The sequence below is a fragment of the Ursus arctos genome, unplaced genomic scaffold, assembly GCF_023065955.2.
Source record: "Ursus arctos isolate Adak ecotype North America unplaced genomic scaffold, UrsArc2.0 scaffold_9, whole genome shotgun sequence".
Lineage (NCBI taxonomy): Eukaryota > Metazoa > Chordata > Mammalia > Carnivora > Ursidae > Ursus > Ursus arctos.
Window position 1 is genome coordinate 60,466,767 of NW_026623111.1, and position 26,451 is coordinate 60,493,217.

General features: G+C 41.9%; 1 protein-coding gene across 2 annotated transcripts in view; it reads left to right on the forward strand.

Annotated features, from left to right (window-relative positions):
• Window positions 1-26,451, forward strand: part of FRAS1 (Fraser extracellular matrix complex subunit 1) — a 407,808-nt gene that overhangs the window by 207,632 nt on the left and 173,725 nt on the right. For both annotated transcript variants that reach the window (XM_048211952.2, XM_026509896.4), the window contains 5 exons: window positions 1,213-1,353; window positions 2,958-3,098; window positions 4,582-4,758; window positions 18,233-18,373; window positions 20,691-20,834. In XM_048211952.2, coding sequence (XP_048067909.2) covers window positions 1,213-1,353; window positions 2,958-3,098; window positions 4,582-4,758; window positions 18,233-18,373; window positions 20,691-20,834 — 744 coding nt within the window. The remainder of the gene's footprint in view (window positions 1-1,212; window positions 1,354-2,957; window positions 3,099-4,581; window positions 4,759-18,232; window positions 18,374-20,690; window positions 20,835-26,451) is intronic.

A 26,451-nucleotide genomic window follows, 5' to 3' on the forward strand; every position in this document is an offset into this window, starting at 1 on the left:
AGCTAGCATAATAAATCAAAGTAAGTTCAGAGGTTTCTGTTAGCCATTCTCTCTCTCTTCCTTACTCCTCTCCTTTTTGCTCTCTTTTCTTTCTTTTATATTCGTTTCCCTTCCTTGCCAAGGCAACTATTTTAATTTTTTTAAGACTTTATTTATTTATTTAGAGAGCGCACGCATGTGTGTGCGAGGGGGGAGGGGCAGAGGAAGAGGGAGAGGGAGAAAGAATCCTAAGCAGACTCTGAGCTGACTGGGGAGACTGACACAGGGCTCCATCTCACCACCCTGAGATCATGACCTGAGCCGAAATCAAGAGTCAGACACAACCTACTGAACTACCCAGGTGCCCCTAATTTAATTTTTTTTTATCAGCTCATGTAAAATGGGTATTCTTTTGAGTGTATATACCTTTTTTTTTTCCTTAAATGATGTGTTATAGAGTTCACGTTGTTCTTTTTTCACTCAGCATTATGGTTTGAGTCACCTGTGTTGCTGTATCATCTAGCCCTTTGCTTCTCACTGCTGCATAATACTCCCTGGGCTGCATCCCCCATAGCTCACCCGTCCTCTGTTCATGACAGATTCCCCACGTCCCTCCATCCCCATGCTGTCTCTAGAGAGCACCAGTGAACAGCCTCAAACACATCCCTTTATGAACCTGTATGGAAGGTTCCCTAGGATGGGTAATCTGGGAGCAGAATTGTTGGTTTCTTAACTTTCCATATTCTTTATTTGACTAAGCTCACCAGCATCCATACTCTCATATGTGAAGCTCACCTCATCTCCACATCCTTGCCACCATTTGCCATTATCAAGCTTCAGATTTTTTTTCTGATAGGTATACTGGGACATCCCATTTTATTTGCATTTTTCTGATTATTAATGAGTTTCAGAATATCTTCAACTCCTATTGGACTGGCATTCCTACCCCCAAGCCCATTTTGTCTTTAAATCCTATATTATATTGGATATGCTGGTGGGTGTGCCTCAGAGTATTTGTTATGCTTGGTTCAGTGAATAATTATCTGGTTCTCCTTCAAATGTGAAAACAGAAAGTATGGAGTACTTTGAAATGTTGGGATCAAGGGAACAGAACTCAGCTGAGCAGTCAGACAATGTGATTACCATGTTGATTCCAACTGTGGGCATTGTAAATGTTCATTCACTGTTAGGTGCTCATTATTGACTTTCTCTGGTGGGTTTCCTCCCCCTTAGCTTGTGACCAGTCCTGTAAGAGCTGTGGTCCCAATAGTCCCAGGTGTCTTACCTGTGCTGAGAAGACAGTGTTGCATGATGGGAAATGCATTGCTGAATGCCCCGGTGGGTACTATGCGGAGGCCACCGGCAGATGCAAAGGTAAGACATGGATAATCACTGTTGTCATCATCGTCGTCATCAAAATGCATTTGACATGTTTGACAATACTTGGTACTATATGCTGCTCACATTTGTGTGTATGATGAGAAGCTGTCAAATTAAAAGGAATAGCTTTTTCATTATAGAACCTGTGTGTATTTGGTGTGGGAGTGGGTGGATGCTGTGGGACTTGAGTGATTAAGTAAAAGACTTATGCATATCAATCATCATTAAAGATCACTTGGTCCTTTTCAGTGCAAAGAACATCTTTAAGATCTTCATCTAGTCCTTGTGTACTTACAAACCATCACTAATTTAGGTTGTAGGTATGACAGAATCGTTTCTTAGATGGCATAAGCATATATATCGGCAACTACAACACATCACAAAAATAAAGAATAAACCAAGTTTGATAGCTTGTACAGCTGAAGTCTGTATCTATTGAAAATTTGGTCTTATGTGCTATTTATATATTGTTTCTTTCAGATTTATACAACTTTAACTATGAAACATTCCTATTTGAGACTTTGTAAGTTTCTACTTACATATGCTTGACTTGTGTCTTTCCTTCCAGACAACTAGGGGAATATACTGCTGCCTGGGATACCTTGATAGCCCTTCTCCTCCAAAATAAACATACATATTCTCACTTGCACCTATGGTGTGGGTTTGTGGCAGAATGTTTTGATCTGTCCCACAGCCTCGTCTTAGCAACCTCCCTCTTGTCTGCCAACCTCTTTACTTGCCCGATGTTTATCCCTCTTCCACAACATCCTGTCCTCAAGAGTCTTATCCTACTTCCACACTCCCGTCTCCCATCTCCTGCCCATTGTCTTCTGGAGTCTTCTAGCATGTCAGTCCCGTCCCTTAGGACAGGCCATTGTATGTTCTGTAAATCAGAGTCCGAGATGTCCCACTCTTACCACCCAGGACTAAAGCAGCAGAGATGCATGCCTGATGTTGTCCTATGTAAAGATTGTTTAATACAATTCTTCCTTAAAATCCTGTGTCAGACCTAGAAGTATCTTAAGTGATCATTTAGTCCAGCCTCACAGTGCATATGCCAAGGAGCCTAGGCCTAGAGAAACCCTGACTTGGCTAAGGGCATAGATAAATTAGTGGACAAGCCAGCCAAAATTCCAGTGCTTCCAGCACTCAAACCCATAAACTTTTCCCTCTTCCCTGTTCAGGTAGGGGTTTTTAGGTTCAGACACACCTGGGGCTAAATCCCAGCACTGCTACTCATTTTCTCTGTGCTCTTAGGTAAATTTTTTAACTTCCCAAGACCTCAGTTTTCTCATCTGCAAAACCTCATAATTGCTATGAAGATTAGCAGCAATGTATATAAACCCCTTAATAGAAACACTAAACAAAGGATAGCTAATAAATAATAAAACATGGATAAAAGATGGGTAAAGTGTCACTGCAGGCAGTTTTGGGTATATGACCACTTCCTAAAAGATCTTTCCCCCTGATTTGGCGTGACAGCTAAAGGGGATTGAGAGTGACACAGGAGGGGCTTCCTGGCACATAAGGAGCCCAGCCGAGAAGTAGGCTCCCTAGTCACCTGGGTTCCATGGTGTCCCTCTCACTCTCTTCCTCAGCTTGTCATAATTCATGTGCCAGCTGCTCTGGACCCATGGGCTCACACTGCACAGCCTGCATCCAGCCCCGGGCTCTGCGCCAAGGCCACTGCCTGTCCAGCTGTGGAGAGGGCTTCTACCCTGACCACGGGGTCTGCAAAGGTATCGTTGGTGTCATCATCATTCTGAAGAAATGTTCCCATCATGAGACAAAGATTTAAGTTACTTTTCAGTGCACTTTTCCCTATAGTGTATCTTATATGGCTATGTATACATTCTGTGCTTTTTTTTTTCATTGCCAAGGGATAATCTGAAAAAAATCACATTGGAGTATTTGTGACAACACCCCAAAGATTCCTGATTTTTCTGGCCATCCTTGAGAGGACTGTCATTTCCTTTACTGTACATTAAGGCAAAACCAAACTCTTACTTCCTTTTCCCTCTTCTGCTAGCATTGCTAATGTGTTTCTTAGTCTTCATTTTGTTTTTCCCTGAAGAACTTTTTTTTTGTTAACGATATAGCTGAGCAAACTGAGTTAGTAGCAATGCCTCTGGGCTGAGAGAAATGGAAACTCAAATAGCTGTTTGCCAAAAAGGCTTTGGGCTCATTGGGAGGGTGGGATCATTGTCTTTCGAAACTAGAACATTGGGAGCAAACACTTCAATTAGGTGAAATTAATTTATATGTATTTATATGTAGGGCACCTTGGGAAAGAGTTTGAGAATAGTTATAAGAATATATGTGTATATATATATATTTGTATATATGTTATTATATATATTTATATCTGTTATTATATATAAACTGGTATATATTTTTATATACAAATACATATATAATTTTTATATAAATATATACATATTTATTTGTATACATATATGTTATAAATATATATGTATATATCTAAAACAGGGCAGCTGCAATAAATTTTCTGAAAAAGAAAATTTAGAAATCTTTTAAAGAACTCTTATAGAGTTAATTGTGTCAAAGTTAGTTATGTCAAAGAGCTCTTGTCAAGAGTTAATTATATCAAATGTGGGCATGAGATAGTTCCAGTACTCTGTCTGGGTGTGATTTCAACCAGTAGCCAAGAAAAAGAAGAAACTGATGGATTGTCAAATTCTTGTTGCTCCTCCGAAGGGGGCTCTTCCTTGTCTAGGAAAGTAGCCTTTCCTCACATAAATTCCTGGAGGACTTTGTTGCCTGGATGCCTATATGGTGGGTGATGGCTGACGTAGTGGGCAATAACGCACTGACCATCTTTGCAAAAAATATAGTAATGGCCTTTGTATGGTTGCTTCTTAAAATCTTCAATAAAAAACTTAGGCCATGATATTAAAACATCATTCAGTGAATGTGTATCTGGAGAACCAAGCCAATATTGTCCAGTTTGCTGGGTTTTTTTCATGTTCCAGCTTGACAGCCCTCACAAAACCTGAGAGATGTAACCAGGTAACATCACCCTCACTGGGCCTCTCAGGAGTATTATCACCCTGTGCTATGTATGGAACACGAGAGAGCAGTTTTCTGATAGGATGTACCTGGTGAACTCTTCTAGGTGGTTTATATTTAATTAGGGACTTCCCTTGGTTGCAACATATATATGACCCTTGGATTGTTTCTGCATTTTGTTCTTATTGGCAGCCTGTCATTCCTCTTGCCTCACTTGTGTGGGTCCAGAGCCCTCTCAGTGTGCCCAGTGTAAGAAGCCCGATGAAGGACTGCAAGTGGAGCAGCTGTCTGGGGCAAACATCGCCTCTGGCGAGTGTCTGTCCCAGTGTAGAGCCCAGTTTTACTTGGACAACACCGGCCTGTGTGAAGGTGAGCAAGCATGATTTGAGGAAATGTTAGGTGGCTTCTGGCTTTGCTCTTGAGAGATCCTGTGAGGTGAGAACAAAGCCAGAAGACCTTTCTTTTCATTTAAGAATTGTTCCTGGGTGCTTGTGGATGGAGCAGAAGATGGACATGCAAAGGAGTGACTCCCACTGGTGTTCTTCCCTTGGTGAATAATAGATGATCGTAGAGAGCTGGTTCCATTGACCCCACTGTCCCCAAATTTACATTCTAAGAAGTTCCAGACAGGAATTATTTCAGAGACAGTATGAGTAGCTAAGAAAGACCCAGAGCTCATTGTAGAATTCCATTTAGTATTTCTTCTAATTTGCTACCCAGAATGAATATGAATTGGCCCCTTCAGGGCAAAATCTGGACTTCTGTCAAAATTTAGAAATGATTCTTGCCATTGCCTGGCATATCATCTGCAGAGAATTGATGCCATCCTGAATAATTTGACTCAATAGCTGGGTCATCTATGAGTGGCTGAGGAGATGAAGGGGAGATATAGATAATTTGAGGGGAGGTTAGGGAGGCCCCTCTCTGTTCCCATATGAAGTTTCCTGGCTGCTGGGTGAATTATTTGACTCTCAAGCTACTTTAAAAACAATGCAATACTTACATTTTTCATTGTGAACATATGTTCATTAAAGGAAACTTGGATTGTAGAAAAAGTAGAAAAATAATCTGTCCACCACCTCCCACCATTTACCACTTGGGTAATTGCCTTTACCATTTTGTTATAATATATCCAAGTCTTTTCCTATGCATAGCTTTGAGTTTTTATTTTTACAGTGTAACTGTAAGCATGCTGCAGATTCAATTTTGTATCCTACAATATCCAATTTTAGATGGGAATATACCCTCACATGGAAATGACAGATTTCAAGGTTAAGTTAAAAGGTTTTGACACAGTGAGTCATATGGCATAGTAGGAAGTATGCAGATTTGGAATACAGAGACCCCAGGCCAGACACTTAAGCTCTCTGAGCCTTTGCATTCACAGCATTAGAATAGGGATAATTATCTTTCACATAGGCTTTTTGCCAGGATCAAAGGAGGTTAGGAGTGTGAAAGTTCTTGGTAAATTGTAAAGCCCCATGCTCAATTGTTATAAATGTCAGTCCAAATACTCAGGTGTTCAGGAACATTATAGGGGTAATCCCCTGCTCCCTGGGATACACCAAGCACCAGGGAAGTTACACAGTGCCTAGAAATTAGGGGAAGGGTCTTTACTCTCCAGATACACTAGTTTCCACACATATATGCGCTGCCTACACTCTCTGTGGTCTCTTAAACTTTCACGGCTCTGTTTCCACAACTACTTCTGAAACACAGGAATCTTTGTCACTAAGAGTCCCAGTGCCTTCCCAAGACACGCACCACACAGCCTTCCCCTCTGATCCTGGGAGAAGTCAAGAAAAAAATCTTCCCAGGCTACCCAGCGTAGCTAGCCTCTTCCTATAATTTTGAACACCATATTAAAAATGAAAAATAGGGAATTTGAAGAGGGATCAGAAAAGAGAAACAAAAATGATTAAAGTTTGTAAAATTACGTTGTAAATAAAATTCGGAGTGACCAGGGTTATCCATCCAGAAAAAAGAGTCCCAGTGCCTTCCCAAGACACGCACCACACAGCCTTCCCCTCTAATCCTGGGAGAAGTCAAGAAAAAAATCTTCCCAGGCTACCCAGCGTAGCTAGCCTCTTCCTATAATTTTGAACACCATATTAAAAATGAAAAATAGGGAATTTGAAGAGGGATCAGAAAAGAGAAACAAAAATGATTAAAGTTTGTAAAATTACGTTGTAAATAAAATTCGGAGTGACCAGGGTTATCCAGCCAGAAAATAATGTTGCTGTTGATTTGGTACACAGCATGAGTCAGACACTAGGAGACGTCCCTTACTTGTTTCTCACTTCACTCTGACACCAACGTTGTGGGGTGAGTGGCACAACTGTTTTAGAGAAGTGGAGGCTTCAGGAAGTTAAGGCTGTAACTTATTCAAAGTCATGTATCCAGCACAGAGTAGAGACCAGTGGAATCTAAGTCAGCCTGACTCCTGTATCCATGCTCTAAACCAGGCTGTTACTGTAGCATGGTCGCTGACGAGGCAAAAGCACACTCTACTAATACTGCGGGATGGGAACATCTTAAATTTAAGGAGGCATCCTCAACAGAGGGGAGTTTTCTGGGAATCTTTTTATACAGACACCTTTTTTAAAGGATTAGAGTCTAATCCCTGTGGAATGGTTTAATTGTGGTCCCACGTGAAAGGTCTAGATTGACCTCTGGAGTCCCCAGTGGTCCCATGATTTTATGCTGGTTCGCATATTATTAGGTATCACACTATATAGCTGTCTACTCAGTTTATTACCAAATCCTTATGCAATCTCTGCTATGGAGATTGTTGTGCTCGATTTATAAGTGATGAGAATGTGGCAGAAAAGGTTAATTGAGTTGCCCAAGATTCCATTGGGAAACTGAGTGCAACCGCCAATTGTTTCCAACCCTATCTGAGTATTAAGTGTGTTGATTGATGTGTTTCCTGTCACTCATCTCATATCTCTGGAAACCTTTCTGCCTTCCCACAATCTGTTCCATTTTTGATTCTGCCGAAGTGTTGTCAATGCAATCAGGCTGGGGAACCCTATGAGACTGCACTGGGCTCTCCTTCTCACATGTTCCAGAAATACCCTTGCTTCCTTGCAGAACATTTAAAAGGGTTGGAGTATTTTTGTGGCTGTACCACTGAGGGTTTATTTTACAGCACATTTGATCTCAAGTGCTTTTCTATAAAGAAGAGAAAAACAACTATTTTCTGGAACTCTCTCTCTTTTTCTCTCTGAGACTGCAGTACAGAGTGATTAGAATATTACTGCAGCTAATGAAAGCAAGAAGCAGACGCATCATAGGAAGAAGCAATTTACTTAGAGTCTGAAGTGGTGTCAGAAGTTATCATGAAAGTTTGAACTCAGAGCTACATGACAAACCCAGGAATTGTCTAGTGGAAGATGAAACAAACATAGTCGAGATATTTGACTAACATTCAAGTCTATGACTGAAGGACGAAAAAATATAAAACTAACAAAGAGTGACCAAAGAGAACATTGTTTATTAGTAGCTGGAGAGCAGTGTGTTTTTATTCATTCCTTCACAAATGTCTGTTGAGTGTTCCCTCGGTGCTGGGCATTGTCTAGGCACTGGGGGTACACTCATGAATGAGTCAGACAAAATTCCTACCCTCGTGGAATTTATATTCTAGTGAGAGAAACAGATAAAAAGTAAATGAATAACAACAGCAGCTACAAAACCCATGGTATGTACTTGGCTAGTGGTCTGTGCTGTGAAGCCCACAGCAGGATGATGGGGAAGAAGGAGAGGTGGGCTGAGGTGCGCTCCAAAGCAGAAGTGCTCTGGTGAGAGGGGGATGGGCACCTGCCATGCTTGTCCTGTGATTTTGACTCATTCTCAAAAATGACCTCGGGTACTTCAGAAGATGGAACTTTGAGCTTATGCTTTTTTTTTTCACATGGCCTCTATGTTTGCAAAATGTGGCTAGAACTGCTGGTACAAAAGGCAGTCCGTTACTAATTGTGAAAGACAATGTGGAGGCATTTTCGGTAGTCAACCAAAACTGTGCATGTTTATTCAATATGAACATTTCATATTAAATAAAAGAACGATTTTAGTAATGTTATCCAGAGTTCACCTCACCTATTTAATGGATTGTGTCAGCATTGACAGATTCTAGTTTATTAAAAAAAAAAAAAAACAAAACCCAAGAAATACCCATCCACTCCCTTGAGCAAATAAAATAATACAAATTCAATCCCTTCAAAACCTCCAAACATCAAAAAACTATGCCTCGCTTTTTTATCCATCTCTCCCCTAGTTTTCCAGGCCTCCCTGAGTTCATGAATCTATCTGAAGTCTCCAGGGTGGAGCTGGGTAGGGGCTGCGATCTTGTACAGTTCCAGAGTGCTGTTCTCATGCTAAGTCCTATGATGGGCTCCTCCTGGAGTCATTTAGTGACTATGCAGCCCATGTGGCTGCACCTGGCAGCCCAGGGTGGCTAGGCAGGACAAAGGACGCAGAGCTCTTTTCACTGGGAGGCCTCTCCTCTCTCCTGAGAATGTTCCTAGGATCAGGTCAGATCACTCAGCTCATTTTCAGATTCTCCTTACAATGTTATTGAGGCGTGTTGTTGTTGTTGTTGTTGTTTTTCTTGTAAAGGATTCAACTATTTTGAAGCTTTAGCTTTCTGTTGAGGTCTCTCTAGAGCAGGGCTTTTCATAGGAATCTCTTGGGAATCTTGTTTAAATGTGGATTCAGATTTAGTAGATCTGGGGTGGGGCCTGAGTTTCTACATTTATAACATGCTTCCAGGTAAGGCTGATGCCCCTGGTCCAGGGACCATAGGTGAGTAAGCAAAGCCTCTAATTAAAAACAGCAAGTATATCATCTTATCATCGGTATACTTATAACTAAAGCAGTTTTTTTTTTAATCTCAGTTTTTATTTCTTCTTATTGCATGCATAAGACTTTAAAAAATACAGATAAGAAAAATTAGAAAAGAAAAACATCTGGGACGCCTGGGTAGCTCAGTCGGTTATGCATCTACCTTCAGCTCAGGTCATGATCCTGGGGTCCTGGGTTCAAGTTCTGCACCTGGCTCCTTGCTCAGCGGGGAGTCTGCTTCCTCCCTCTGCCTGCCACTCCCCCTGCTTGTGCGCTCTTTCTGACAAATAAAATCTTTAAAGAAAAAGGAAAAGAAAAAGATCTACTAGGTTACCCAGATTTAGCAAATAAAAATGCAGGATTAAGAAATAAAAATATTTAGCAGAAAGAAACAAAAGGAATTTTTCAGTGTAAGTATATCCCAAATATTGCCTGAGATATTCTAAACTGCTATTCAATGTTTATCTGAAATTCAAATTTAGCTAGGTATCCTTTGTTTTATCTGTAAATCCTACCTATAACCCTTCAATCTTGAGATAACCTCTTTTAATCTTTTGGCATAGATTCTTACAGTTATTTATGCACACACACGTGTATATGTATCACTTCACAGTTTATAAATTCCTTACAACCAAGAGTTTTAATAGAAATTCTGTAAATTTGGGGCACCTGGGTGGCTCAGTTAAGCGTCTGCCTTCAGCTCAGGTCATGATCTCGGGCTCCTGGGATTGAGCCCCTTGTTGGGCTCCCTGCTCCCCGGGGAGTCTGCTTCTCCTGCTCCCTCTGCCCCTCCCCCCACTCATGCATGCTCGCTCTCTCTCTTTCTCAAATAAATAAAATCTTCAAAAAAAATCTGTAAGCTTACATTTACTCCCATTTTACAGACGGAGAACGTAAGGCTTAGAAGGAACGAACTAACAGATGATTTAGCAACCAAGGGTCCTAGGCTTTACTACAGGACATAGTTGCTCAGGAAATATTTCCTTCTTTCCAAGCCTGGATCCCTTGTTCTTCATTTCACACTGGAGCTTTGCAATTGAATTTCAGGCCAGGCCCTCCCAATTAATGATGCAGTTCAATCACCATGTCAACAACTTGGCAGTGGTGACCAAGGACCGGATCTGAACATGGTCGGGATGATTAGATTAGCCATGTAATTGCCCCAATTCTGTGGCAAATGAATGGTGGATTCTCTCCATTCCCACACAGTTCAGCAGGAGGGTTCAAGATGATCTAATTTTGGGGGAATTACAAGTTTTTAAAAGTGAACTCTATACTGCAATAATGAATTTTACTTACATGTCTTCTGATGTAGTACGTCGGTAGATAAACTGCTTAACAAAGAATGCAGAGGTAATAAACATTCTAGTAGCTCCCATTCCTGCACTGGCATCCTTCTCATTATGCTTAGAATAATCATGGAGCTTTAGTCAGGTAAACATTAGAGAAAGTTTAGCAATTAAAGTTTTCCAGGGCTTCTTCTATTGCCTCTTCAGGCTGGGTCTTATTGCAGGGGGCAAAAGTGCATAGAGTTAATACAGGTTTGGTATCAATTTTTTAAAAAAATTGTTTTTCTTCTAGTTTTACTGAGATGTAATTGACAGATAACATTGTGTTAGTTTAAGGTGTACAATGTAATGATTCTATATACGTATATATTGGGAAGTGATCACCACTTAGTAACTTTCAGATCTACGATATTGTTAACCATGGTCACTGTGCTGTAACATTGTATCCCCAAGACTTCTCTTATATCTGGAAGTTTACGCCATTTGATCACTTTCATCCATTTCCTACCTAGCAACTACCAGTCTGTTCTCTGAATCTTAATTATTCAGCCAGCCCTGGCTATTGAGAGTTTTTCAAACCCTTTGTGATTGTTTCTGCTACTTCCTTTGTTCTTAGTGGCCCCCGGTAGTTGAGGATGTGCTAAGACTTGTCCGTGTCCCAAAGGGGAGGATCTCAGTCAGCACCAAAATGGAGGCTGATTGAAACTGGAGCCTCAAGTAGCAGCTTTTACATCAGGCAGATATACCTCTTTCAAAGGAACACTGGGAGATGGGTGTTTCTGTCCGTTCCCTCTGCACTGAGCCCTGAAGTGACAGGTGGTTAAGAACTGTTTCTTTGTTTGCTACCGTCCCATTGAACCAGTGAACTCAAACCTTGCTGACCACCAGAGCCAGGCTGTCAGGGGTGTGCCAGACATGTGCATAAGCTCTTTCCAGGAAGACACTAGCGACCTGGGACAAAGGTCGAGCACAAATACGGCATCCACCTCCCAGGTGTACAAAGAGGATCGCAGGCAGTGGGGCTCTATGTGTGCATTAAATTAGAAGCCTGACCCTTAGCCAGCACTTTTTAAGATATGCAAATTGATCTCTTTCAGGAAGAGGCAGGGAGAATGGGCCTTTCTGACTGCTGCCTCCTGGGGGAAGGGGGCAGATAACCATCTTGTGAGTCCTTGAGAACCCATTAAGAAATGTTTCTTTACTTTCCTTTCTTACGGGTTTCGTTGCCTTTCAGAGCTAGAGTTTTGGGGGCCCGTCCCTCAGGTGGACTCTTAAAGTTGTGGCATCACATGTTGGCTCTAAACCCTTCATTCCTAAGGGACAAGCTGGGAGTTTCTTCCTGATCGTATGGCACTGGGGGTGGGGGTTGGGTATGGCAGGAGTGTCCCAGCCTTTCCTACCTGTTTCCATATAGGTGTTTTTTTTCTCATTTGCCTGATGTGTAAGAGTCCCTCAACCAGTTAACTGGTTTCTGGGTTTCTTTCAGAGGGAGTTGTTCCATGTGTGGCTGTAGATTAGGTGTGTCTGTGGGAGGAAGTAAGCTCGGGACCCTCCCATGTCACCATCTTGGACTGGAACACCATTTTCTTTCTTTTTAAACAGGAAATTCACCAATTATTTTGGTCAGTTAATTAACTTGCTTTAGGTGAATCAGAAGAAAAAGTATATCATGAGTATTTTGATCTATTTAGTCGTTGCTAAGATTCACCAAAGGCCTTAAGGCAAAGAGTTTTAATTAAAGAAATAAATGGGCAGGAGTCTGCCTGCTCAGCTAAGACTATGTTATTATTTATGAAGTTGGGATTCCCTTGCATTAATTGAATAAAATACATGGCATCTGTATTAAGCAACACTCTTTAATGTAGTCCCCAGAGTGCTGACATAAACTGTACAAATGCATGCCTTCCGGTAATTTTCAATCTTCTTCACTCTTCCCTTCTTGTTCTTGCAGCATGGGTGTGCTCAGCTTTGGGGATGGAAAGATGAAAAAGATAAAAGCCATGCATTAAGGAAAGCATGGTCGAGTAAGGGACACTGACATCTGAACAAGGAATTATAAGAACATGATACATGCTGTTGTAGGGGCCAAGGGCAGCCTGCCCCAAGATGGCAACTTTGGCATAAAAACTATTTTGAGTTAAAAAGCAATCAAAACCCAGAAGTTTCAGGAAAAGCTCTTTACCTTCCCCACCACTGCCTAAAAAGAATTTAGATAGACGAGGAAGAGAGCTGTCACCATAGATAACGGCATCATGATATAATTTGCATATGGTAGATAGGGAGGAACCTAGCAAGGTCTGTTTGATCAAAGTCCTCTGTCGGTCCCATTGCTTCTGAATGGCCCAGCAAACATATGTTTACCTAACATTTACTCTTTCATCTTCCTGAGGATTGTATGCCTTCCCTTTGAAGTCTCAGACCCCTAACCCCTTCTCCTTAGTTTAGGATGACATATATACTCATTTTGCCTGTCTTTGGAATTTCTGCATCTGTATGGATTCCCTGTACATACATTATTAAATTTGATTTTCTCCTGTTAATCTGTCTTGTGTCAGTTTGATTCTTAGGCCAGCTAGAAGGACCTTGAGGGGACAGGAAAATTCTTGCTCCCCAACACTGTAATGGCAATAGGCACAAGGTGCAAGTAGCCTGCCCTTGACCCCTACAACAGCATGTATCATGTTCTTTTAACTCCTTGTTCAGATGTCAGCCTCCCTTACTTGATTATGCTTTCCTTAAGGCATGGTCTTTATCTTTCTCATCTTTCTATCCCTGAAAGAGCATAGAGGAGACTGACTCTGTCTGGGGGAGAGACTATGAGAAAAGACCTACAGAGAAAACTACATCATCAGCCTGTCGAAGGATTAATAGCAGTTCACTAGGGCAGAAGGTGGGAAAGGGCATTATAGGTCAAGGAAACAGCAAGTGCAAAGGCATGCTGTCTTTGGAGAAGTCCGATGTATTTGGTATTCCTGCTGTGTAAAGCTCGAAGTGGTGAATCGTGGGGAATGATACTGGAGACATAGGGGTGAGTCATGTCCTGAAGTGCTTTATGTGCTATGCTAAGGAGTTTGGAGTTGACACTACTGGTATTGGAGAATTGTTCAAAGATTTTAAGTAGGAGAATAATCTGGGCAATTTGCATTTTATACAGGTCAACCCCTTACCTGTGCAGCAGGTGAATGGGGAGAAACAGGGAGGCTGGTTGGGAAGCTGCTGCACTAATCAACACCATGAGCGATATTGAAGGTCTGCACTAAGGGGCCATGGGAATGGCTAAGTTGGGGTAGATTTGACAGAGATTTAGGGAGTAAAAATCACCACGTTTTGGATGGGTTGTGGTGACGGAAAAGTAAAAGTCGAAGGTTTTCAGCATGAGTGTCTTAGTGAATAATGGAACTACCAAGTGAGGCAGGGAATACAAAGGAAAGACGAGGTAGTGGGTAGGATGTGGGGCTGGGGGTGGATAATAAATGCAATTTTGGACAGGAGGAATGTGCTGCCATAATTTGCATTAAGTAGATGTGGGCAGAGTGTGGAAGTGGATAATGAGTAGTATTTTGGAAATAAGGGGAATGAGATACCAGTGAAACACCACGTACAGATATCCCCTAGGCAGTTAGATTTATGTGGTTGGAGTTCAGAGTAAAGGCCAGGGCTGTACACATAAATTTGGGACTCACCAGCATGGAGGTCATCATTAAAGCCATGGATAAGTTTGCCAAGAGTGAGAAGAAAAAGGGCAGAGGGTGTAGTTTTGGGAAGCTCCATTATTCCCGACGTAAACAGAGAAAGGCTGAAAGGAAATGAACAAAGAGATAGGAGAACTAGAGGAGCCTGTTGCTAGTGTTCCCATCCACCTGTCCACCGCTCACCTACCTACCAGCTCACCCATTCAATCAGCAGAAATTCATTGATTGAGAACTTATGACATGCCAGGGACAGGGACTATGCTATGTACTGCAGAAATCACAGAGATGGAAAAGATGTGATTTTTACTCTTACGTGGTTCAGCTCATTAAAAAAAGAAAGAAAAATAAAGAGAGGAGAAGGCAGGTGAGGGAAAGGGGGAGATTGACTTTATTTGACTTAACTCATTTCAGTTTTCAACCCTTATCACAGTATTCCTACTGTATTTCCTAGAGGATTTTTGATATTTACATCATAATTCAAGAGAAGTCTGCCTCAAAAATTATTCTGATGTGAAAAGCCAGGAAATCTTACATGATATGAAAATAGGGATGCTGGACCACTTTTTTTTATCATTGAAAAGAAAAAAAGAAGTGGTGGTGTTTGTTGTCTGAAATTTAAATAGGGGATAGGATAGAACAGAATAAGATAGAGTAGAATAGAACAGAAAAAAATTGATATGTTTTAATTGTTTTAGGTAATGTTTTTACTGGAGTCAGGTTGATTGGACTTTACAACCATCTAAGGACACCTTTAATGCTAACACTTTTAGTGCTTAGTGCTTAAGCTGTTCAGTTATGCTTTTTCAGAAATATACTTAGCCATCAACTGGAAAGCCACTCTCTAAAAATGTAGTATTATGTGGGGAAATTATTCATAGAACTTCTTTCAAATCTTTTCCGTATATGCCCTGTAATGGAGTTAGTCTTCCTTGAAGGATCTTAGACTTCAAACCAGAACTCCTGCTATGAAAGCAGCTTCCACAGAATGATAGAGCCTCATTAAAGTCACTGAAATAATGTAGATATTTCCCAAACCAGCACAGAATTGAAATTTCAGGAGATTGTTTTAAAGATGCAAATGCTTGTACTTACAGAATAGAGCATTGTAGGGGAAGAAAGACTTTGACAGGTTGGTCCCCCAGTATATCATTGTCCCTCTGTGCCACTCAGCAGGTAACAGGCTCATTATCCATTTGGTTATTAAACATTTCCAATGACAGCAGTTCTGAAGTTTGCCGTGATGATGTTTAGATTTCTAAAATCTAGTGGAGGACAAAGAGACTTCCTTGTGGAGTTCTTGGCCCATCAGTCTTTCAACTTGTTTGTCCTCTTTACTTTCCTGTTTTATCTAATTCAATAATAACCTTTATTCAGATTGAGCCAGGTTATCACATTGACTTTGTGACCAAATAGAATGAAATAAAGTATGTCGTGTGCTCATAAGGCATTAATTCATCTTTCCCTAGTTTTCAATTCCACAATGATATGCTTTGATTTCCTTTTTATTAAGGAGGTATAATAGGAAGAGGTAGGGATTTTTAGCAATCTTGTAAGGTCTAATATAAACATACTGGTATTATCATAGGTATATTTAAATATGTGGAAGTATGTTGCTTCCCCAAATCATCCTGGAAAGCTTTGTGCTGACAATATAATTTAGCTGGTGTTTGAAATATTGCCTCCTGACTTTCTATCACATGCTGTTTCATTCATTTGTGTTAAATGTGTCTTACATAATGGGCTAATATGTACCCTTCCTTTATAATATTTGTTTACCTATTCCTTTTTTGTTTTTTGAAAAGGAAACGTTTTCTCAGTGATTTTGAAAATATTTGGGGAAAAATTTCTTATTGAGACTTGTGCTAGTAGAATTGTTTACAAAGCAATATTTAAAAAAAGGAAATTATTTTAAAAATTGGAGCTCTAGCTCTGTTTTTCATAAGGTAATAAATACTGTTGAATAGATATAAAGCTCTGCAGTGTATCCAGAGATGAGTATCAAAATATTTATCAGCCAGTAAAGCAAGTTACTGCCCAATCCAAATGGGGCTGGACTTAGCTCAGGAGCAGAGTCCTGGAAGCCTCCTGGTGGAGGTGTTAAACCTCTAGGTGCTGGTTTACGGGTGGGGCAGGGTGTTGGGGTGGGGCCAAGGCTGCAGGGAGCACTAGAAGTTATAGGACAGCAGTGTATATTAGCCGTGTATTAGTAGTTGAGTATTTAACCACCAGTACCCCTGGACCAGGACATCCTAGCTTATATGAGCTGCACATACACCCAAAACTGTATGTTGCATTTTTATTGGAGGTTGGTAGAAATGGAGACCTCAGTGGTGTAAAATCACATTTGGTTCTTCCAAGCTGCTAGTCTCTGTCTTGTATTGATAGAGGGGACAGAAGAGGCAAAGAGGAGACCCAGAGTGGTGCCCACAGTTGTGGATCTTGTCCACTGGATGGACAGAAGGTGGCCTGAAGTGCATGGGGTCATCCACATGGGTTAAGAATCGGGTCTTAATCGTATTCACCATTGTATCCCCAACACCTAGACCTATTTGAGACTCAATAACGAATGAACGAATGATTAGAAGTGAATAACTAGTTGTTTCATAATGGAGGTTTTATTATTAGTCGGGTTGATGAGCCCAAGAGATCTGGAGATGGCTGCCATTGAGTAGCACGTGTTTACTCACAGTTCCCAAGAGGAAGGGGCACGGGGCGTGTGAGGCAGGGGCCACATGGGGAAGCACCAGGGTTGGTCAAGAGGCAGAGGGAGTGAGGGGAAAATGTAAGCAAGAGCCAAGTGAGGCCTGGTAGCAGTTTGGGATTGGCTAGCTGGAATAACTTCAGTGTGCTTTGGGGTGTCAGGACTGTCTCCAGTTGGCATGGGGACAGAGGCCCCAGTGGGAGCAGTGGGGGAGGTGATAGGTGTGTGGACTTGGGACTGGCTAGTTAGCATATGAAAGGCACACTCTCAGGCTAGTCATTTTCTATCTCTAGGAATTGGCTAGCCCTAGGAGGGCGGTCTCTCCAGGATTTGCAGGACCCTCCGGTGTCAAATTACCAGAAATACAGAAAATAAAAAAGCACGATTAATACACTGCCCACCCTTGGGAATTGAAGCAAATATCCCCTTTATTCTTAAAGGTCTGATGGAGGCAAGCAGAGATGCCTTCTTTCTCTTTGCTTCCACCTTTCTTTTCACACCCGTGGGTACTTGTATCATAGCACTTAATGGTAATAATTACTGCTAAGATTTTTTAAGCCCTTGCTATGTGCTTAGCACTATCGTAAGAACTTTACGCTTTACATGTATCAAACCCAGTTAGTGTCCACAACACCCCATGCATTATGTACAGTTTATATTCTCATTTTATACATGAGGAAGTAGGAGTCTTGAGAAATTACATAAATTAGTCAAGGCCACATAGAATTGCGATATGACGCTCTTACTCCCTCAATGATACTTCGTCTCCCATTAATTGTATTTCAGTGACTGTCCGTTGACACAGCTAGTTTGAGCAGCTCAAAATGTTGGACAGTTCTTCTCACCCGTGTATACTCTCTGTTAGAGAGTGGGCACCATGTAAACGTTTGTGAGTAAGGCCAACTTCCATCCCTGTTCTCTGTAATTTGAGCAGCCTGATAAACAGCCCGTTGTCTAATGATGGAGGAAGAGCTGTCCTGAAGGAAGGAGACCTGTTTTATGGCTTCCTGGTCTTTATTTGACATTCTCTGAGAATGGAACCTGGGAAGAAAGAAATGTATGACTCTGCAAATGGTTATTTCTGTTTCGTGGCATTTGTGCCTTACTTAATCTGAGTCCCACAGATGCTTGCTTTGCAGGATATGGCCTTTAGAAAGAAGTATGTGAGATGTGTACCCTGTCCTTGGGAAAAACTAAGCCGATGTGCAGAACTTATTCCAACCCAGAAATGTTAACTGGAGAGACAGAGCTATACTGCATTTGTCATATGGTGACTTTCCTGATGGTCTCCTCTGCTTTATCTTTCCTCTTTCTTCCAGCTTGCCACCAGTCCTGTTTGAGGTGTGCAGGGAAGAGCCCACATAACTGCACAGCCTGCTGGCCTTCCCAAGTGCTGTTGGATGGGCAGTGTCTCTCCGAGTGTCCAGATAGTTACTTTAACCAGGAAGGCAGTTGCACAGGTGAGTATGTAACATGCTGGGGCATGTTCCCTACGCCATTGTTTCGTCTTTGTCATGTAGCCAGACTCTGTAATTAAAAACGTGGTCATACCAGGGGTCTAGGGTTGGGCTGTAAATCCTCTCCTTGAATTTGTTAGGTATAGAATGAGGGGAACAAGTGAAGTTCTGTTCTTCCAATAGGGAAATATGGATGAAGTGAAAAATTGGAGTCAGCTTTACCCTAGGCATACAAGGAGGGATGGGTTTGATGGTGTTTGTTATGGAGACAAGCTACTACAGACAGGTTCTAATGTATCTGTGTAAGAATTTGGCATTCACTCTGTAGTTCTCAGCCTCGCTTCCCCTGGCTACAGCCTGAGAGAGCAAAAAGAGAGAGTGATACTTTTTTTTTCTTTGATGTGTTGGTCCAATATGTTTTTAACAACACCTTTATATTTCCGTGACAGAGCTTCTAGAAATTACTAGTTGAGATTAGTTAAGGGTTTTATTGGAATTGACAAAATACTAAAATTTAAGCACCTTATTGTAGCACTGTGTTTTCTTGTATCTACAGAAGAAAAGATAAGACAAAACACATTCTATCATGATTGCTATTTTAGTTCTAAAAATAGACTATTGAGGCCTGCTTATAGGAAAAAGCCAATTGTTATAAAATTGCATGACTTGTATTCTGGAGTCAGGAAACATGTAGCAAGTACACAAAATATTTTAAAAATAAATTAATACTTGTTAGGTTCATCTAAGCTTCAAACTCCAAAGAGGAAATCCAATGTAAACAGAAGTATAGACAATTGAAGATCAGTATTATGTTTCTTCTGGAATTTTCTTTTTCCAAGTACCTTCTTAATCTCTCAAAGCCCTTGATGGGTTGCTTCACTTTAAATCCTCTATCAGGTTCAGTGGGAATGTTCCTGGTTTCTTTGTCATTGGGGTTGTCCTTGAAAACTGTTGTCTGTCCTCGTGTGCGCTCACCCTAGCCCAGCTGGTTGTCCAGTGTGTGAAATTGTTGGAGGGTCAAGTCTGAGTAGCTCTAACTCTCCTCTGTCTACGCCTCTGCCCGCCTGCAGCCAGCAGATGGACAGTGCCCTGAGTTGGCAGGACAACCAGGTCACTGGAAATCTGGCAGGGAGGAAGAACTGGGAGGTGGAAATCATCCTAAAAACTCGAGTATCTTTTGGACAGGTGTTTTCCAAGTTAAGAGGCTCAGGAATGTAGGAGGGGTGATTGCTAATGCTAGCCTACTCATCAGTAGTGCATTTTCTTACTTGCTTTATTTATTTATTTATTTATTTATTTATTTATTTATTTATGTTTTTCTTTTTTTCATAACTCCTTATCTTCTCTTGGCCTCTCGCCAAAAGAAGTGAGAGGCAGTTGACTGTACTTGAAATCTGTGCCTTTGCTTTTCACCAGCTCTGTGCCAGAAGGGAATTCTTTGTCAGAAGTTCGAGCAAGCTCTGCCCAGCTCTGGTCCCTCATCTCCCCTCCTCCTGGAGTCAGACGGGCTTAGACCTCCTCGTCCTTGGCAGAGAAATCCTTAGCTCTGCTTCCGTGTGCTCGCTCCTGCTGCCTGCCTTGGCAGCCCAATGCAGCTGCAGCCTTCATTTGCTCCTGGCGCCCTGATCTTTATTGCTGGCACCTTCTGTGACTTCTTTGTTTTCAGGGTAGTACCCCTTAGTACATGCGTGCTTTTTCGGGGGAAGACAGAGCTTTGCCTTCAAACCTGGCTCATGATAAACTCCAGGAAGAGGACTATCTGTTCTTTGTATGTTAATTAAGTGCTGCTGCTAACACAAGGCATCCAAATTGTGGCCTGAAGGGAGAGCACGGCTGGCGTCTGACTCCAGTGAGAAGTATTGGTGTCCCTTGCTGTGTATGGTTCCCCTTTGCTTGCCAGAAATTTCTGAGAAGCAAAATGTCTCCCTCTGCTCCCTGTCCAGCAATCTGAATCACACAAGGTGTTTTAACGAGAAGGAAGGAGTCTTACCACTCACCTCTCTGCTTCGTGACCTTGATCCGCACTTCCTCACTGACATACGTTGGGATGGTCATGCTGGGCCCTCTGGAATGTGCAGCCAATTACTTGAATTTTTATGGTTCTAGGTTTCATGTTCTGTTCATGGACAGTATTTTCATTGATACCAGAATTGTCGTCTTTTGGTTGGGCCTAAGGGTAGGCCAGGCTTGCTCAGGAATCTTCAAAAGATGATTAGTGTTTGAAGTCTGCTCTTGATGTAATTTGTGGCAGGCATTCATACTTCATGTATTCACATGCTGAGCTGCTAATTCCAATCCTCTTTCTTGTTTGTCTGCATAGAATGCCACCCCACCTGCCGGCAGTGCCACGGCCCATCGGAATCTGACTGCAGCTCCTGTCACCCTCATGTCACTCTTGCTGGTGGGAGCTGCAGGACCAGCTGTAAAGAAGAGCAGTTCCTCAACCTGGTGGGGTACTGCACTGGTGAGTGGGAGCTCCTCCGTAGTCGTGGGAGCCACTAGCCAAAGGCTGGCGTTCTTCACGCCAGGCTTGAGAACGCTCTCCTGTACTTGTCCTTTGTCATCAGATGAAGAGCTCTTTTTGGGGAGGCATTTGTCTCAGGTCTGGGAGCTTACTTTACTGCTTCCTGTCAGACATTTGGGAAATATTTGTAGATTCAAATAGAATCTTCTAATAACACTCTTGAACTTCCTGAAACAATTAAGAACCTCATATTAATGAAGATGAAAGTGCTGATAATAGTACCTTATATGCATGTGGTGTACTTCAGCTTAAGACAGCAACATATTACTTCAATCACTCGGAGACTCATTCCCTCTTGTCTACATTATTTTCTGCCTCTTGCTGTGGAGAACTTTTGCCATCATCCCTAGGTACAAAAATTTAGGGAGATTAACCTAAAAGTAAGTCAGTTGTCTCAAGAGATGGGATTTTTCCTCCTCATTTTAGAACTCCGATTTCAAAGAGGTGTATATTAGGAAAGTAGCCTGGAATTTGGATAATGATGAAAAAGCCATAGAGTGGTTTGAGTTCATCCATCCATTCATACAACAAATTATCTTGGAGTGTCTACTCATGGCCAGATGCTCAGAATACAAAAAAGCAAAAGAAAAAAAAAAAAAAAGGTGAAGGAGACAATGACCATGCCCTTAAAGAGCTTATAGTCTAGAGAGAGGAATTTACAGACTACTGGGTTATTACATATTTCTTGACTCACTTCTCCATATTGTAGGAGAAACTTGAAGATATTTGCCTGCAGCAGCTTTTGTCATAGCTCTGAAGGGCTTGGCTAGGAAGCATTCTGAGTTGCCACTGGGAAAGGTAAAAAAGCTAGGATTTAGTCAGTTGCATGATGGAGAAGTTGATCTGTCTGTAGGCCTTGTCTTTGGACAGGGATGAGATGTGGTCAGTTGTCTAGATCGTAATATGGAGCAAGCACTTTCCGTCTGGGACTCTTGTCCATTTTGGTGGGTGGGGACACAGGAAGTCAATGACAGTCCTCCAAGTGTGGCTGGTCATGCCATGGTCCGGGTGATCCATTCCTTTCTGCACATGAGCTTAGCTGATGACATTGGGGTCCAGGGTCTATACCCTAGGAAGACTGAATTGTCCAGAGCAGGGCTACAGCCAAAAAGATGCTGGGATTCAGGGTAAAACCCAATGGTAAAGACTGCAAACATTTTAGGGGCAACAAAAAGTAGAAGCTCAGAGAGACCAGGCTTGAGACTAATGAGCTACCCCACAGCTGTAGGGTGTGAGCCTCTTGCCCGTACTGCCAGTTGTAGTCAGGACTGACTTGGGAAATGGGCAAATAGGAAGCATTAGTGCCTACCCTTGAAGAGGAGTCTGGGGATGGCCGGGGCTGACCGTTATTATAGTTTGTGAGCTTGAGTTCAGCAACTGCTTCTTATGTTAAGATACAAAGGAGCAGCTACCGTGAGAAATAAGAGGTTCTTATGGTTAAAGTACATTTGCAGGTATTTACATAGAAACTACAAGGTGCTGGGGTGCCTGGGTGGCTCAGTCGTTAAGCGTCTGCCTTTGGCTCAGGGCGTGATCCCAGAGTCCTGGGATCGAGCCCCACATCAGGCTCCTCCAGTGGGAGCCTGCTTCTTCCTCTCCCACTCCCCCTGCTTGTGTTCCCTCTCTCACTGCCTGTCTCTCTCTCTGTCAAATAAATAAATGAAATCTTTAAAAAGAAAAGAAAAGAAAAGAAAGAAAGAAAGAAAGAAAGAAAGAAAGAAAGAAAGAAAGAAAGAAAAAGAAAGAAAAGAAAGAAACTACAAGGTGCTGAGTTGCGATTTGAGGGCACACAGAGATCTTTCCCGCTACTTACGGAGATGAACCAAATCACAGTTTTGCAGTTAACAGGTAGTACAGAGCAGCTTATGGATAATAGCACCTATAGGCAGTATCGGTTGTAGGAGTTCAGAGGAGGGAGAAGTAAAAGATATGAAAAGCACTGTGGAGAAGGTGGAACCTAAGATTCTTCCTGAAGAGTAACTAGGATTTGGTTAGACAGAGGGAGGGTAGGCAGGCTTTCCGGGTGTGGTTCCCCAGGAGACAACGCCAGATGGGTGGCATATGTGGGCCGTTCAAGGCCAGTGAGTGGTCCAACCTGGCTGAAGAGTATGGTTTGTGTTAAGACATAGTAGATGAAACGGTTGGAAAATTTAAGTTGGAACCAGGGTAGAGAGAGACCAAAGTTCTAGGGCCAGAAAGTTTGAACTGAATCCAGTGGGCAATGGGGCCCCGAGAGTTTGGGAGAGGACTGTGACTTGACTGAGGGTGTGGTATGGGCAGGAAATCTGCCCGTCTGTGGAAGATGGACTAGAGCAAGGAGAGATTATAGTCAGAGAGAGGAGTTAGAAGGGTGGACCTTCATGTTGGCTTTTCTATTTTCAACCTATTTTGTATGTGGACCCTAAAAATTTCATTCTGGGGCATATTTTATAAGTAAATGTTTATATAAGTTGATTGGAAAAGTTTAATTTTTAATGAGCTCTGTTCTTTCCAATGTCCAGAGCCCTCTTTGATGGTAAATTAGGTGATTAGGAGTTGCATTAATTTTTTAAGGCTAGTAGGGGACCGTTAGAATAAAGAGTAATGGGACTAAACTAAATGACTCCGGAAATCCTCAGCCCTGGAAGAAGAATTCCCACCAAAATAGGCTGAAAGGGACAAACCTTGGCTGCCCTGGGACTTAGGTTTATTAAATAAAGGTTTTTAGGTAAGGTAACCATTGTCTGGTGCTTGGAAATCCTTTGTTGAATAGAGACTGGCGTATCAGTGTTTGTTACAGAAAAATTTGACTGGTAATTTCAATTGTTGATCTTTCAAAGAAGTGCACTGACCCCAAAGTTTACTTTTTCAATAAGTATATGCCCCTTTCCAAACTCCTCCCACTTCTCTCTGTAGCAGTGTAATGAATTCATTCATTTACAGCTTCATCAAACATTTATTAAACACACACTCCGTGCCGGGCACTGTGTGCACTGTGCGGGGCTCTGGGGATGCCCACATGAATAAGATGTGGGGCTTGTATTTAGGAAACGTACCATGTAGTGAAAGAAGGACATATGTGTTGAACACGATAGTACTGTGGATATGAGATGAACCTGTGGGACAGGACCCTAACCCCCACTGGATGTGTGTGGCAGGGTGGGTAGTGAAGGCTTTCTGGAGCATATCATAACAGAGCATAAGTAGGAAGTAGAGGGATTTGAAGATTTGGAAGGGAGAACATTCCAGAAAGTGGGCCAAAGAATACTATCTGTTCAGGCACCAACAAAGAATTAAGCAGAACGCCAGCTCTGAGTGTGAGAGTGGTGGTACCTAGAGCAGAGGGAACCAGGGCCAGGTCAGGAAGGCCACCTTGTACGTTCTGTTTAAGGAGAATGTACTTTGTCATCAAGGCCATGGGGATCTCTTGGAGGTTTTTATGGAGGGGAGTGTTATGGCTTCATTTCTGTGAAGAGAAAGATCCACAGAAGATTGTGTAGAAGAAGACAAGACTGGGGCAGAAGGATCTTAAGAGGTAGTTGTAAGAATTCAGGTGAGAGATGAAGCCTTTAATGAGAAAATTGCTGAGTGGGTGAAGGGAAGGGAGCATGGCTTCACTAAGAATTAACTCTGTTAGGTCGACCTGTGTGAGATTGTTGTTTTATGTGCACAAATGATCAAATAGTAGCAATTTTCTATGGTTCAGCCTAGTAGAAGCAACAGAAGTTGGCCATGTCTCAGCCCTGGGTACTAAGGGAAAGGGAATTTTGGGGATGATTTCAAGGTTTCTGGGCAAATAAATTTGAAGAGTGGGAGTACTATTTACTAAGGGCCAGAATAGAAAGATAATGTATTTGAACTGGAGAAATTGACTTTGGGGTGACCTTTGGGCGTCTAGGGGTAGCTGTCTATGAGGAGGTTGAAGGTTGAAATGACCCATGGGTTTCTTCCTGTAGCCACTAGGAGCTCATCTGCTATTTTAATTTTACCCTGAACCTAAATTCCTGGAACATTCTTTAACTCAAGTGTTGCTTTAGTCGGGTCATAGTTAACCTCCTGGAACATTTCAGTGACTTTTATCTAAACTCAGGAAGGTGTTAGGAGGAGCCCTGTGATGATAGACAAAACAGAAGATAATCCACCCCATGTCAGTGGAATGCATGTTCGTCATCCTGGGGAAATTCTAGCCCCTGGAGAAGGACCCTCCCTGTTCCCTCTCTCATGTGTGAGCTTTGCAGGGTGGTAGGATTTACTCACAGGATTTACTCTCTAGCTGAGCTGTACCTAAGATCATCATCAGAGACCTCTTAATTGCACTTAGCTGTTTAAGAAAGAAAATTACATCTAATCTATCATACAGACAAGAATAAACACATCCTGGGAACAGGTCCAAAAACCTCAATGTGTTATCACATATGGAGATGTCATATGTGTGGGTTTTTTTCCTCCAAGTTTATCAAAGCAAATATAGTTTGTGAGATTTAGGCCAGGGCTGCAGGTTTTCAACAAAGATAAATGAACTGAGGTGAGAGGCAAGAGTGGACAAATTGCAGCAGGCATGGTTAAGTGTTATGGAAAGCCAGACCTTTTCTTCATAGATTTTATTGCGGTGGTTTATATTTTGCCCATGCCTAAATAACATTCTCCCCAAGTTCCAGAGCCTGCGGCGCTTTCTCCATTTGTCTTGCTCAGCCAAAACCTTTCCCCTGTTCATAAAAGAGGGTGAAAATTAAAAAGAAAACACGAGGGGCAATGTCCGAATGCAGATGCATAAAAAAATGCAGATGCATTGGGTTTTGTGGAATGCCTAATGGGGCGGCTGTACGTTCGAGTTCTTACATAGAAAAGGAGATAATACTGAGAGTAGTTAAGTAGAAGGGAAGACTGGAAAATTGTAAACAGCTAATTCATTAGGTTTGTAGTATCCTGGGGGATTAAATTTTGTTTGTTTATGTAGTAATCTTTTTAAATGCTCATTTATTTATAAATCTACACCAGAACGTAAGCAAAAGAAGATAAGAGTTGGTAAAGCAATATTATTCTGAGCATTTTCATATTGTATTCCATGGGACTCAAGTTTTAAGCAGTGGTTAATAGGTATTGTATGTGAAAAAGACTGGCTAAATAAATTTGGGAAACTCTCAGGTAAATAGAGTTAAGCACCTTTCTTTATTGCAGAATTTCTTAGAAACTTAAGCAAGCCGATGGGTATTGTGACTCTCTAAGAAGAAGGAGACTGATCATCGTTTCTCAAGCATTTCATTGTAGACCCCTCTCCTTTATTTGTTATAGCCTCTCAGAGCTAACCTGTGGTTTGCGGGACAACCTTTGGGAAGCCCTGCAATGATTTTAATATGTTTGACAATTTGCTGGCACTCCCTAAAAGATAAAATACAATAATGAACCAATACTCAGGTTATGCATTTCCTTCCATTCATCCCTTCCTTCCTTCCTCCTTCCTTCCATCTTCTGGGCTAGCAGAGGGTCACCAAGGAGGCTCCCATTTGCCACTCTCTTGCTTGTTGCGGAGAGCTGAAGAGTAATCAGTACTTCTTTTCCAGTGTTGTGTCTGAGAAGT